Source organism: Maniola hyperantus, chromosome 11 (genome assembly GCF_902806685.2).
Source record: "Maniola hyperantus chromosome 11, iAphHyp1.2, whole genome shotgun sequence".
Classification (NCBI taxonomy): Eukaryota; Metazoa; Arthropoda; class Insecta; order Lepidoptera; family Nymphalidae; genus Maniola; species Maniola hyperantus.
The window spans coordinates 14,975,638-14,989,970 of record NC_048546.1 but is presented as its reverse complement, the minus strand read 5'-3'; the positions used below and the strand labels follow the sequence as shown (position 1 = coordinate 14,989,970).

Sequence of the window (14,333 nt, the reverse complement as noted above, 5' to 3'; positions counted from 1 at the left end):
TCCCTACAGGTAAATTAGTATGAACTATATTGACTTTTTCTGGTTTATATCCTAAAGTGTTTTACAGTGGAGTTCTACTTAATATTTATTTTAAATTTAATATTTATTTGCATTATTAATTACTTTATTGGTACCATTTAAATTCATAGACTTCAGGAAATATTACATAGATGAGAGAATAAAATGATAATCATTGTTATAAGCTTTAATATTTAAGGCTTTAATACAAGGTATTATGAGTATTATTAGGGATGTTCATTTTTTAAATTATATTAAGTCGTATCAGATCAGTGGGTATTGTTAGATTAATATTTCAATGTTTGACTACGACGTTTGTGGAAAGAACTAGTAATAAGTAATTACTTTCATCTAACCACGCATACACATAATTATCCTTGATAACAATGTTGTAGGTAATTTGATAAAACGCACGGTTGTTATAGTTATTATTTATTTTGTCGGTAGAGCTGCTCAACTGTTTTAATTTTAATTTAATAATTTTGTAAACCACAATCATGTAGCATTAATTCTTTTAAATGAATTTCCAAAATATTTGTAGCAATAATAAAGACAACCTGTAATGCATAAATGATATGGGAACTTACAAGGTTCCCATGAATCACAAGTTAGATACGAAGAAAACCATGATCTGTGGAAAAATATTGAAGATAATCCCGAATTTTAAAATTTCAGATGCCTGATACCACAATGTGACGGTGAAAGTCCTGTGTTCGCTCCAGAATGGGTACTAAACGCCATTCCAGGCGCCAGCACGAGCAGCTTCGACAACTGCGAGCGATACCAGAACAGCTCCCTGGCGAGCGGCGGCGCGGGACAGTGTCCTAAGGAGTGGTTCGACTCCACACACACTGAGCCTTGCGAGGAGTACGTGTACCAGAACACGCTGAGCATTGTGTATGACGTAAGTACTTAACGCCATTCCAGGCATCAGCACGAGCTGCGAGCGATACCAGAACAGCTGGAGTGTCCAAGGGAGTAAAATAGGGGTTCAAAATTTGTGTAGTACACGCGGACGAAGACACGGGAGTAAGCTAGTTTGCTATATAATTTGACCTATATACGTAGCAGAATCTATACCCTCTCGGGGAAATAACAACTTAAAATTGCACCAAATGCTTCAAAAAAACTATTTTAACATATTAACAATAACGATTTGAATAATAAAAACTATGTATCATATTTTAACATATTAAAAAGAACGATTTGAATAATAAAAACTATGTATCATATTTTAAAATATTAACAATAACGATTTGAATAATAAAAACTATGTAGGTATCATATTTTAACATATTAACAATAACGATTTGAATAATAAAAATTGTTGCAGAACTACAGATAGATTAAGAAACGGACACAATAGTAGAAAATAGTTATCAACCATAAAATACGTTGTTTTATTATATGTGCCTATCTCGTCGATAAAATGTGTAGATATTATAATCGCTTCATTTGGATAGAGATCGCGATTCGCTCGTTTGGTATTTCCAACACATATTTTACATCTGAATAAATTAGTCAATGTCAGCTTAGTTGCTGAACTTCATGATATTTTGTACACCTTGCAGATGTAAATCACCATTATCAATCAGCCTGTTTGTGTCCACTGCTGGACATAGGCCTTCCCAAGAGCGCGCCACAACACATGATCCTCTGCCTTCCTCATCCACCCACTTCCCGCAGATAAAAATGTACAGATTAAAATAGTACCTGGTAGGTTTCTAGATCGAAGATGTAATATCTGGCAGAATCCCCTTCTCAATACAATAGTCATCAAACTGAAATTCTGTTTTATTCATATTAGGTACTTATTGTTATTTTAGATTTACAACATTCTCATGATCCTTCAAAAACTATCCTTTCTGAATTTATGACAGTTTCTGAATACTTCTCAAACCGCTTGGATATGGAACGCTCTTACAATACGACTATTTTCCTGCAATTTTTTTTTAAAGAAAATATGTCAATAAAATTTAAAGCTAGCCTTATCTAATTACTATACAAATCCAATATTAATATAAATTAAATGAAATGATTTATTTGTTTATTTCTGTTTTTTTAAAAATTGTGCCAGGGACCCTGAAGTAAGTTTGCAAAACCTGTATCTCAGGGTCCCCGCTCTCCCTCCTCCATCATTCACAAATAAACAAAACAAATAAACACTTACTTTATACAAAAACTAAATTTAGAATCATGATCAACCCATCACCGGGCCACTACAGAGCACAGGTCTCCTTTCAGAGTGAGAATGGTTTTGGTCATAGTCTACCACGCTGGCCAAGTGCGGATTGGCAGACTTCACATACCTTTGAGAACATTATGGAGAACTGGCATGCAGTCCTCCTCACGATTTTTTCTTTCACCGTTAAAGCAAGTGATATTTTACCAAGGTTACCACAGTTTTGAAATTTAGAATATGAAACTTAAAAATACGTGTGTGTGTGTGTCTACTTTCTACCTTCAATATGTCTACCTTCAAGTCCATCTACTTTAGAGCCTCGATAGCTCAACGCTTAATGAAGCGGACTGAAAACCGAAGTTCGCTGGTTCAAATCCCATCTGTTACACTATTGTCACACCTACTCCTAGCACAAGCGTTTATATTATTTTGTTCGGCAATCAACTTGGGTAATATCCTTTAAAAAAAAAACAAGAGTGAAGAAGATCTCTATTTTAGGCTGCATCATCACTTGCCAGCAGATGTCATTGCAGCCAAGCGCAAGGCAATAAATTTAAAAAAAATCAGCGTAAAACTTAGCATTCAGTTTTTTCATTGTTTTTAAAAATTTGATTTTTATATGACTACTATTTTCAATTTTCAGTTTGGGTTGGCATGTGACGAATGGAAGCGATCTCAGATAGGCTCGATCAGGACGATTGGCACATTGCTGGTGCTGCCCATCACCGGCTACATCTCGGACCGCTGGGGGCGCCGCGTGGCGCTCATCATCAACGCCGTCAACACCGGCTGGCTGGGGCTCGTCAGGTCCTTTGTCAACTCCTACGACTGGTTCCTTATCACCGAGGTCATCGAGTCTACTATTGGTGCCGGGGCCTACTCGTCGTGCTATATTTTAGGTAAATTTTGACCCCTGCAACGAAAATAATTCTTCATCACTTGTAGCGATTTTGAATTACAATCGTATTCTTGGTGTACAAAAAATGCTCTTTTTTACGCTTAGCCTGTATCTTAATTAATTTTCGTTACGATTTTAGGCAATGGAAAAAAATTGTAAGTCAGCATCTTCTAGATTTCATCTAGATTTCTTTTAACTCACCTAAGTTTCTACGTTCCCTGCTCGATTGCTTATTCTCTTTTCTGTTGTCCTTTGCTTTCGAATTTTGGTTTACTTAGTTTACTTGTTACAATATTTTAATCTATATCTTATATACTTAATATTATAAAGAGGTAATGTCGTTAAGTTTGTTTGTAGGGGGTAATCTCTGGAACTACTAAACCGATTTTTAAAATTCTTTCAACAAACGAAAGCTACATTATTCCTGAGTGACATAGGTTATATTATATATACGCGGGCGAAGCCGCGGGGATCAGCTAGTCAAATATATCCTTAGTTAGTAGTTCATTAATGTGCTTAAACTACTTTTTTATTTTTTGAATATTTTATCATTTCAGTTACCGAATTGGTTGGTCCCAAGTACCGAGTGATCGTGGGAACTACAATGTCGACAATGTTCGCGTTGGGGCAAGTGTTCCTCGGGCTGATCGCGTGGGGCGTGCCCCACTGGCGTTCTCTGACACAAGTCCTCTACGCCCCGCAGCTACTTATCATTACCTATTTCTGGATTATGTCTGAATCGGTCCGCTGGCTCATGAGCAAAGGTCGATACGAAGAATCAGAAGTTATTTTGAAAAAAGTTGCAAAAATGAATAATAGAATCCTGTCAGACAAGTCCTTAGAAGCACTCCGTGCGACCGCAGAAGCTGACAAGTTTAAAGAAAAACCTAAAGAACCTTGGCTGCCAATTCTAGTTATAAGATCTCGCCCTATATTATTGCGATGTGTCGTATCTCCGATCTGGTGGATCACGAATACACTGGTGTACTATGGGATGTCCATCAACGCTGTGAATCTATCCGGCAATAGATATCTGAACTATGTTTATGTAGCTCTGGTAGAAATTCCTGGATATTGGACGGCCATCTTGCTGTTGGATCGAATTGGACGGAAGCCGGTGTTGATTGGTGGATATTGGCTATGTGCTGGTTGCCAATTCGCTTTTGCTTTTATACCAAGTGGTACGTACTTGATCTGATGTCAGTATTTTGCAGTTTATTTTTTAATCATTATAAGAAAACGCATGACCACAATCACACGATGGAAAGTGATGGTGCGGCCTAAGATGGGACGCGTTTACCTAGAAGATGCCTATTCACTCTTGTTTTAAAGATACCCAGGTTGTAATTGGTAGGAAACACAGATCGTGGAAGAGTATTCCAAACCTCAGCCATGCGTATGAGGAATGATGACGCAAAACGTTTCGTGCGTGTAGATGGGATGTCGACGACATAAGGATGAAAACTCGCCTTACGTCTTGCGGTTCCTGTTTTGTAGTTGTAACCTGATTCATTTCAACAATTATATTATGTTTACCATTACAGGCTTCTATGGGTTATCGTTAACATTCTATCTTCTCGGCAAGTACTGTATCGCCATAGTCATGACCTCCGTCTACGTGTACACCGCCGAGCTGTACCCCACCAAGTACCGCCACAGTCTGTTCGCCTTCTCCTCCATGGTGGGCCGCCTCGGCTCCATCACCGCGCCTCTTACACCTGCACTAGTGAGTTTATTAATGTTACAATTATATCACTTAATTCCAATTCCGAATAAAGTCGACTAGCGCTGGCCTCGCCATTGGCATTTTGCGCCACAACGATGGTCTCTTCTTTTGACTTGGAATATTTCTTCCCCATTTTGTAGCTTCATCGCTTCTTCTCAAGTCCTTAGGGCAGGGTCGCCATGTGGTGATTGGTGTTGGTGATGATGATAGAAATAAAACGTCTGATCATGTTGAGCGTAAAGCGTGTAATAATCGAGAATGCATTAATACAATGTAACGTGCAACGTTAGCAGTTTTGGGGCAAGCTGGTGTTACACCGGGCTTACGGTTGGAGACACACCAAGCCTACACTACAATATAATCTTACCTATACGAGAGTAAATTGCATCTTGAACTACTTTGTTGTACTAACATTGCAATCATGATTCATGATAGTTATTATTTTTGAATATTTTCAAATCAGCCAATCAAGACCGGGCAGCAGAAATGGCTGAAAACGGCAAGCGGCACAAGTTTGCCTCTCTTATCGAGAGTTATATTTTTGTTCCGTTTAGGCCATGGAGTCTTAGTGCTTAAAACATTTACGAGCCATGTCACCGCCACCGGTTCTATTTATGTTAGCTTCCATTTCTAAAACTGTTACATCATTTAGTTCAGTAGTTTTATTTTAGAACTCTGTATAATAATTATACACTCTTCAAGATCATAACTGAAATTATTATTAATCTTATTGATATTGATAATTTTGTTTCCAGGCTTTAACAGTTTGGGAGAGTTTCCCGTCCGTTCTTTTCGGCTCATTCGCACTGCTGTCGGGGCTGCTCATCTTCCTGACTCCGGAGACCCTGGGCACCAAGCTGCCGGACACCATGGAGGACGCCGAGCAGCTGGGTTTGCCAAAACAAAAGTGATCTCTACACCGCCTCGTACCTACATAAGATTAAATTAAAATTTTGTTTACATGTTTGCGTTTTATTAATGCTAACATCCTTTTTTTTCTCAGACCTGGCGCAGTTGGAACTTTGTAGTTCTAGTTTTAAGTAAATATAATAAGTAGGTACCTACCTAAGTAATTATCAAAATTATGATATCTTCTATTCGCTTCTATTGACGTTTAAAAAGTGTACAGTGCAGTGTCATAGGTAAGTAAGTAATTGAAGTATCTGTTTTTTTCATATAAAATAGGCGAGCAAACGAACAGGCGAGTCACCTGATGTTAAGTGATTACCACCGCCCATGAACATTTGCAGTACCAGAGGACCACCAATGCATTGCCGGCCTTTTAGGAATTCGTCGGTCCGCCCCTTGAATAACCCCATGTTGTAATCTAAAGGGAACCGCCGAAGGGGGTTGATTCCAAAGTTTGCATGTGCGTGGAAAAAAGGATCTGGCACAACGGGTGGTCGAAGTGCTCCAGAAACTGTTGAGGGTGGAATTGTTTGCGGTGGCGTGCGGTGCGGTTGTAGAAAAAAGAGGGTGGAATGAGATCAAACAACTCTTCGGAACACTCTCCATTATAGAGGTGATGAACACGGAAAGAGAGCTAACGTCTCTGCGGAGCTTTCCAACGAGCAGGTTAGTTTGGGATCGTCCACAAGTCGAACATCCCGCCTTTGGCTCTTTGAAATAAAATCTTTAAATCTTTGATTTTTGTTATATTTATGTACTTATTGTAATTATTATAATAATATTCTTGAAAAAAGAATAATAAGTAGACAATGCTCTCGCATTATTTTAATTAAAATTCGATTATCTTAGTATTTACTATTTATAGATCAATATCAAGTATGTTACTTCATCGGTACTTATGATCAACAATTCAGCGAGTAGGTACATCGGTGGCTGATGAGAATTAAGATTCAAGACAAATTATTATTGATTACACTTTGTATTGATGTTAGTGATATTAAACTTATCTTCAGCTTATACTATTATAAATACGATTAGTAAAATATTATCGATAACAATACTTGCACCGAAGTAGAATATTGTTGGTGTGTTGGATCAGAGTGCCGAAGGGTACCATACGAGACGGTCAAGCTCCAACCATGGCGTCAGCAGAAAAAGAGGAGTGTGGTGTAAAAATCGAAGAAGAACCTAAGAAGGCTATGGATCTAGATACAATTCTAGTAAAAGAAATTGGCCAAATAGGTTGCTTTCAATTTCGGATTATGGGTTTGGCCATGTCCATGGCCATATTCGCTGCGTGGGCGGCTGCTGAGTTCAATTTTACCACAGCACGTATTCCTACCAGGTATTACTTGCTTCTGAATCTACCCACATCTATCCTAATATTATAAAGAGGTAAAGTTTGAAAGTTTGTTTGTAGAACGTAATCTCTGGAATGACTGAATCGATTTTGAAAATTCTTACACCAGTAGAAAGCTACATTATTCCTAAATACCTAATATCCATTTCCATAATTAATTTTATGAATCCAAAAGTATGTCTGTCTATCTATTTGTCTGTCTGTCTGTCTGCTAGCTTTTCATGACCCAACAATTTAACCGATTTTGATGAAATTTGGTACAGAGTTAGCTTACATCCCGGGGAAGGACACGGGCTACTTTTTATCTCGGAAAATTAAAGAGTTCCCACGGGTTTTTTAAAAAAGCTAAATCCACGCGGACGAAGTCGTTGAGACTGAAAAGACTTCATAAAGGTATGAGTGACAGAGACAACGCTTTACAAAGCCGAAATGTCATTTTCAAGGCCGATGTACATTATTTTCTGTCGCATACTGTATGTAGATTATAGAGCCAAATTATATGACGGCATTGATTTAATTTTCAGATGCCTGATCCCAGAATGTGAGACGGAAGAGTCGTTTGAGTTCAGAGCGCCATGGGTTCTGAACGCCGCGGCCGTTCCCGCAGCCGGCAGCTCCTTCGACCAATGCAGGCGATACCGGAACATCAGCTCCATTGCCGCCCCACGTCCCACCAGCGCCATCGCCGCTCTGCGGGACGACAGCTGTCCCGCGGAGTGGTTCAACCGAGACAGTATCAAAGACTGTGAGGTGCATCTCTATGAGAATACTGATACTGTCGTTCATACTGTAAGTCAAACACTGTTTTTTTTTAATTTTATCAGTCTCATGAACTTTCGCAAAGTAATATTATCTGCATCGTTTCCAGTTCGGCCTGGCTTGCGACGAATGGCGCCGGACGTTGATCGGCTCGATCCGGACGCTGGGCACGCTGGTGGCGCTGCCCATCACGGGCTACATCTCGGACCGCTGGGGGCGCCGCACCGCGCTCAGCATCAACGCCTTCACCACGGCGTGGATGGGCGTCGTGCGCTACTGGTCCGACACCTACGTCGGGTTCCTCATCTCTGAAGTTATGGAGTCCACGTTCTCCGGGGGCTTCTCTTGTGCCTATATTATTTGTACGTAAACTTTCATTACAACAAAAAAAAATGCTTTGCTCCGGCATCCGCTAAGGGATTTTTGAAAATTTTACCCCTAAAGGGGTGAAATAGGGGTTTGAAATTTGAGTAGTCCACGCGGACGAAGTTGCGAGCATAATTAAGCTAGTTATTCAGAAGTGCTTCAAGTTTTCCAAATGTTTGTCTAATCTATTGTTGAACTGGTTAACAGAACTTGACATAACCACATCCTTAGGCAATTTATTCCATATGTGAACAACTCTGTTGGTCAGAAAGTGTTTAAATGGATTTGACGATGGCAATTGATATTGTAGCTTCATATCATGTCCCCTAAATCTAGGATTGCTCCTTCTCGGAAACGTGCTCTTAAAATTTAGAACATTACAATACTTATTAATATTTTGTAAGTTTCAATAGGCTACTTGACAATTTTTTTAAGTTGGTCTTAAATGGTTAATATTTGTCCTATTATATCAAAAAAATATAGTGTTAATTTTTTTGATATAATAGGACAAATATTAACCATTTAAGACCAACTTAAAAAAATTGTCAAGTAGCCTATTAGATCGCCTCTTTCTCGCCTGCTTTTGAGGTATATTAGTAACTTTATTTTTGTTTTCAGTGATGGAATTGATGGGCCCCAAATATCGTGTGGCTGCAGGAGCGTCCCTGAACACGTCATTCTCCATCGGATTAGTTCTGCTGGGCTTCATAGCGTGGGGCGTCCCCGACTGGCGCAACCTGACCCTCGCCCTCTACATCCCCCAGCTTCTCACCTTCTCATACTACTTCCTCATGGCCGAATCGGTCAGGTGGTACATGAGTAAGAACAGATTTGAAGACGCAGAGAGAGTTCTCAAGACAGCAGCTAAGGCAAATAAAAGGGAGCTATCGGAGAAGTCTCTGGAGTTGCTGAGAGAGCACGCTCTAGAAGAGGAGAGGAAGAAGGCAGATGAAAGAGCTCAGAGTGTGAACGAGCCCTGGCTGGTGGTCCTCGTGTTCAGACACAAGAGGATCCTGGTGCGATGCATGGTGTCCCCAGTGTGGTGGATCACGACCACCTTCATCTACTACGGCATGTCGATCAACGCGGTGAACATGTCCGGGAACCGCTACTTGAACTACGTGGCCGTGTCCGCCGTGGAGATCCCCGGCTACTGGGCGGCGGTGGTGCTGATGGCGAGGGTCGGAAGGAAGCCGGTCCTCATTAGCGCCTTCTGGGTTTGCTGCGCTTGTCAGATCGGATACATCTTTATACCGAATGGTAAGCTTGCCAAACTGATTTTTAACCCAAATTTTAAGATTTATAACTAAGTACAATGCAAATTACGGAACCGATTCCCTTCGGCATAGTTCCCACTAGATTTTAACATGAAGTCATTAAAGGGTAAATTGTTATCTAAAAAAATCTAAAAAAGCCGGCAACGCATGGGTGGTCCATCTGTTCATCATCATCAGCAAAGAACTACAGCCCGGGGTGGGCTTTGGCTTGGTCAAGTTAACTGCACCATCGGGGCGGTCAGGTGCAGCTCCAGCTTCCAGCTCCGAACCCCCAAACCCTCATGTCCTTCTGGTCTCTCTGTTGTTGCACATATATTCATGGGTGGCGAAGTCGCGGGCCCTGCAAGTATAATCCGCGACAGGTTAAGATGGCAATTGGGGTATGAGGCAGGGAGATGCCCCGCACACTCGCACTCCCCGATTGCCATTTCAACCTGTCGCGTACTATAAGTACAACTTAAAAAAACCGGCCAAATGCGAGTCAGGCTCGTGCAACGAGGGTTCCGTACTACAGTCGTATTTTTTCGTTATTTTGCACGATAATTATTCAAAATCTATGATGCATGAAAATTAAATCTGTTTTAGAATGCACAGGTGAATCCCTTTCATAATATTATGATACCCCACTTGATATAGTTATCTTACTTCAAAAATACTAATTATTAGTTCATTACCACAATTTAATTTTTTTTGTTTAGTGTTTTCAGATTTTTCCCCTTATGTCTGCTATAAGACCTACCTAATTGCCCATGATTCTATGTCAACAGGAAGTTGTAGGTTTCTTGACAAACAGACAGACAACAAAGTGATCCTATAAAGGTTCCATTTTTCCTTTTGACGTACGGAACCCTAAAAACAAAACAAGAAGCTTCCTTGTGCCTCAAAATCTACTTCAGTAATTCCGGGATAATATATTATCGGATTTCATAAATATTTACCTACTTAATTACAGAAACTGATAATGATATCGATATCAACGATAATTAAGTAATTAATTATTATTTATATCAAGTACCGCTTCGTTATCGTTCTTTTGGCGGTCATAAAATATACTTGGCAAGCGGATAAAAGCCTTAGGCCTCTTGTCCAATGAGCATCACTAGGGTTCTGTAACTTAAAATACTTAGAAAAATTGCAAAAAAATATCTATCGTGAACTAAATGCTAGAATTGTAACGAAAAAATTTTTTTTTAATGACTTTTTCAATGAACTATGATGATAGAAATGAAACGGTGATAGTCTAGTGGTTAAGACATCCGCTTTCTAATCAGAGGTCGGGGTTTCGATTCCGCGCATACATCTCCAACTTCTCGGCGGCGCAAAATACAAGTGTTTACAAAAATACCTAAATTATTCGAGTAAAACGTAATAAATAGTTGTACACGAATTATTATTTACTAGCTGTTGCCCGCGATTTCATCCACGTCCCGCGGGAACTGAGTTTTCCCGTGGATTTTCCAAAGTTTTCAGTTACAGCTTTTTTAAAATCCCGTGGGAAATCTCTGATCTTCCGAGATAAAAAGTAGCCTATGTCCTTCCTCGTGATGCAAGCTATCTCTGTACAAAATTTCATTAAAATCGGGTAAACTGTTGGGCCGTGAAAAGCTAGCAGACAGACAGACACACTTTCGCATTTACAATATTAGTAGGGCAGTATGGATAAGGATTACATGGATGTAATCCTATACAGAAGTTCTCGTCGCACTTGTCTTTGTTATTATTTCAACTGCCTACTTAGATTGAACTTGTCTACACTTAACTACTTAATCTGTCTGCTAGCTGTAGCTGTCTGTCTGCTAGCTTTTCACGGCGCATCCGTTTAACCGATTTTGATGAAATTTGGTATAGAGATAGCTTGCATCCTTTGGAAGGACATAGGCTACTTTTGATCCCGGAAAATTAAAGAGTTACCACGGGATTTTTAAAAACCTAAATCCACGCGGACAAAGTCGCGGGCATCAGCTAGTAGATAATACTTTTATCGCACTTTATCTGCTTATCTCGGGATTGTCGCGACACGAATGTTTGGACGTGACGTGAAGTCGCACTGTCTGCTCAAATTATCTGTTGAGGGGATTATGTTATTTATATTATGGTTTCCCATTGTTTTTTATCTTTAATTGATATGAATAGTTGCAACACAGTTGCACGACACTCTCGGTGACAAAGTTACAAACTATCATCATCATCATTATCACCCGATAGACGTCCACTGCTGGGCATAGGTCTCATGTAGGGACTTCCATACGCTACAGTCTTGCGCCGCCGCCATCCAGCGGCTTCCTGCGACTCGTCTGATGTCGTCTGTCCATCTGAAGGGGAGTCCAAGCACCGCGCGTCTTCTAGCACCGGACGCGTTTGTGATTGGTTGGCGACTCAACATGCCCACTGAGATTCCGGTACGCGGCAGAAAGTAATGTACATCGGTCATTGGAATGACATTTCGGCTTTGTAGAGCGTTGTCTCTGTCACTCATACCTATATGACGTTTTGTCGGTCTCAACGACCGAGACAATGCTCTACATTGCGAGAGAGCGCTATGTCAACTTCCCTCCGCGGACACAGTAAGTTGGTTCTACCTATACAGTACACACGTCTCAAGTAGTCACATAATGTTGTTGTTTCAGATCAGTACGCAGCCTCGCTGGCTCTGTACCTAGTGGGCAAGTTCAGCATCGCCATGGTGATGACGTCGATCTACGTGTACACGTCGGAGCTGTACCCCACCAAGTACCGCCACAGCCTGTTCGCCTTCTCCTCCATGGTGGGCAGGATCGGCTCCATCGTCGCTCCTCTGACGCCGGCTTTTGTAAGTTACCTTATTGCTTGCACCATCGAGACGGTCAAGCGGCTTGACGTCAAGTTCAGCATCGCCATGGTGATGACGTCGATCTACGTGTACACGTCGGAGCTGTACCATCATGTACGTCAAAATGAAGTCATTTCGATGTTAATGAGACATTGTTCCAGCGCAATAGCAATTTGCGGGACTTGGATCAACAATTATTTTAAGTCAGTGGCCCTGATTCTCTAGTCTAGTGCTTAGAATCGGTGCCAGTGGCAGTCTCATAGTATTTATTTGACACATTGAATTGCTCAATTGCAGGGTGCTGCGGTATGGGACGACCTGCCGTTCGCGCTGTTCGCCGGCTTCGCCTTCGTCTCCGGCCTGCTGGTCCTCTTCACGCCCGAGACCCTCGGCACCAAGCTGCCCGACACCATGGAAGAGGCTTCTAACCTGGGCTTGAGGAAAACTGAGCCTTGACACTATGTTTACTTGTACATCCACCTTCATTCCACCCTCTTTTTTCTACAACCGCACCGCACGCCACCGCAAACAATTTCACCCTCACCATCTGGGTTTCTGGAGCACTTCGACCACCCGTTGTGCCAGATCTTTTTTCCCACGCACATGCAAACTGTGGAATCAACCCCCTTCGGCTGTGTTCCCTTTAGATTACAACATGGGGTTATTCAAGGGGCGGACCAACGAATTCCTGAAAGGCCGGCAACGCATGGGCGCGGCGATTCCTCTGGTGCTGCAAATGTTCATGGGCGGCGGTAACCACTTAACACCAGGTGACCCGCCTGCTCGTTTGCTCGCTATCTCTATTTAAAAAAAAAAGATTATACGCATAGTCCGCGACAGGTCGAGATGGCAATTGGGGTATGAGCGGGCCGTGCCCTCCCCGATCGCCTTTACAACCTGTCGCGTACTATATGTACCTACCTACTAATTGTTAATTTATATTACTACTAGCTGATGCCCGCGACTTCGTCAGCGTGAAATTATGTTTTTAAAAATCCCGTGGGAACTCTTTGATTTTCCGGGATAAAAAGTACCCTATGTCACTCTCCGTGTCTTTATCTATACCCATGCAAAAAATCACGTCAACCCGTTGCACTGTTGCGACGTGATTGAAGGACAAACCAATAAACCAACAAGCCAACAAACAAACACACTTTCGCATTTATAATAAGGGTACTGATTAACTGTACTGACTGAGGCGAAGTCAAAAGGAGAGTAATGTGTTTGAGCTGTCCTATGTATGTACCTAAGTCATTGCGCAAAACCGATTTTTATTTGTGATCTCTAGAAATTATTTATTTTATTGTAAGATATTGATATTTACTTAGAAATAAAATGAAAAAATAATTAATTAGTGTAAAAGGTATTATTTAAAAAGTAGTTAACTACTTACCTCTTAAAACTTAAGTTTACCTATAACAAACAGATAATTAAGTACAAATTATCATATTTATCAATCTTCTATATATATATAAAAGGAAAAGGTGACTGACTGACTGACTGATCTATCAACGCACAGCTCAAACTACTGGACGGATCGGGCTGAAATTCGGCATGCAGATAGCTATTATGACGAAGGCATCCGCTAAGAAAGGATTTTTGAAAATTCAACTCCTAAGGGGGTGAAATAGGGGTTTGAAATTTTGTAGTCCACGCGGACGAAGTCGCGAGCATAAGCTAGTATAATTATATAAAAAGAAAAGCTGACTGACCGACTGACTGACTGATCTATAAACGCCCAGCTCAAACTAGTGGGCTGATATTTGGCATGCAGATAGCTAAGTACCTATATAAGTGTAGGCAACACAGAAAACCTGCCATCTGTCACCCGTGAGTGGAGGTGTGACAGTGGTAGCGGCGTCGGACGGACGCAGTGAGAGAAAAAGATGGACGAGATAAAAGTAATTAAGCGAGATATAAGTACTAGGTGATTAATTAAGCTAGATATAAACTAAGTGGATGTTACAAGTGTACCTGAATATAAGACTGTGGACATCGGAACTGCGTTTGATTCATATTAGGGTCATCC

At 40.9% G+C, this 14,333-nt stretch overlaps 2 protein-coding genes across 2 annotated transcripts in view; both read left to right on the top strand.

Moving 5' to 3' along the window:
* The window catches only part of LOC138402993 (solute carrier family 22 member 21-like), a 22,325-nt gene extending 16,572 nt beyond the window's left edge, over positions 1-5,753 (top strand). Inside the window, exons 2-6 of the mRNA XM_069501778.1 lie at positions 10-922; positions 2,844-3,099; positions 3,656-4,279; positions 4,643-4,824; positions 5,580-5,753. Of these exons, the coding sequence (XP_069357879.1) occupies positions 3,703-4,279; positions 4,643-4,824; positions 5,580-5,735 (915 nt within the window). The 5' untranslated portion in view covers positions 10-922; positions 2,844-3,099; positions 3,656-3,702 and the 3' untranslated portion in view covers positions 5,736-5,753. The remainder of the gene's footprint in view (positions 1-9; positions 923-2,843; positions 3,100-3,655; positions 4,280-4,642; positions 4,825-5,579) is intronic.
* Positions 5,754-6,836: 1,083 nt separating this feature from the next.
* On the top strand, positions 6,837-13,128 carry LOC117986737 (organic cation transporter protein-like). The gene is made up of 6 exons (XM_034973609.2): positions 6,837-7,078; positions 7,618-7,882; positions 7,962-8,214; positions 8,837-9,478; positions 12,123-12,304; positions 12,602-13,128. The coding sequence occupies exons 1-6, from the start codon at positions 6,873-6,875 to the stop codon at positions 12,758-12,760; spliced, it is 1,707 nt and encodes a 568-aa protein (XP_034829500.2). The 5' UTR covers positions 6,837-6,872; the 3' UTR covers positions 12,761-13,128.
* The last annotated feature ends 1,205 nt before the right edge of the window (positions 13,129-14,333 follow it).

Bases quoted from the DNA above. Each gene is read 5' to 3' on its own strand.
- LOC117986737 (XM_034973609.2), top strand. From the start codon at position 6,873: ATGGCGTCAGCAGAAAAAGAGGAGTGTGGTGTAAAAATCGAAGAAGAA. The intron at 7,079-7,617 runs GTATTACTTGCT...TTTAATTTTCAG, and splicing joins ACAGCACGTATTCCTACCAG to ATGCCTGATCCCAGAATGTG. The intron at 9,479-12,122 runs GTAAGCTTGCCA...TTGTTGTTTCAG, and splicing joins ATACATCTTTATACCGAATG to ATCAGTACGCAGCCTCGCTG.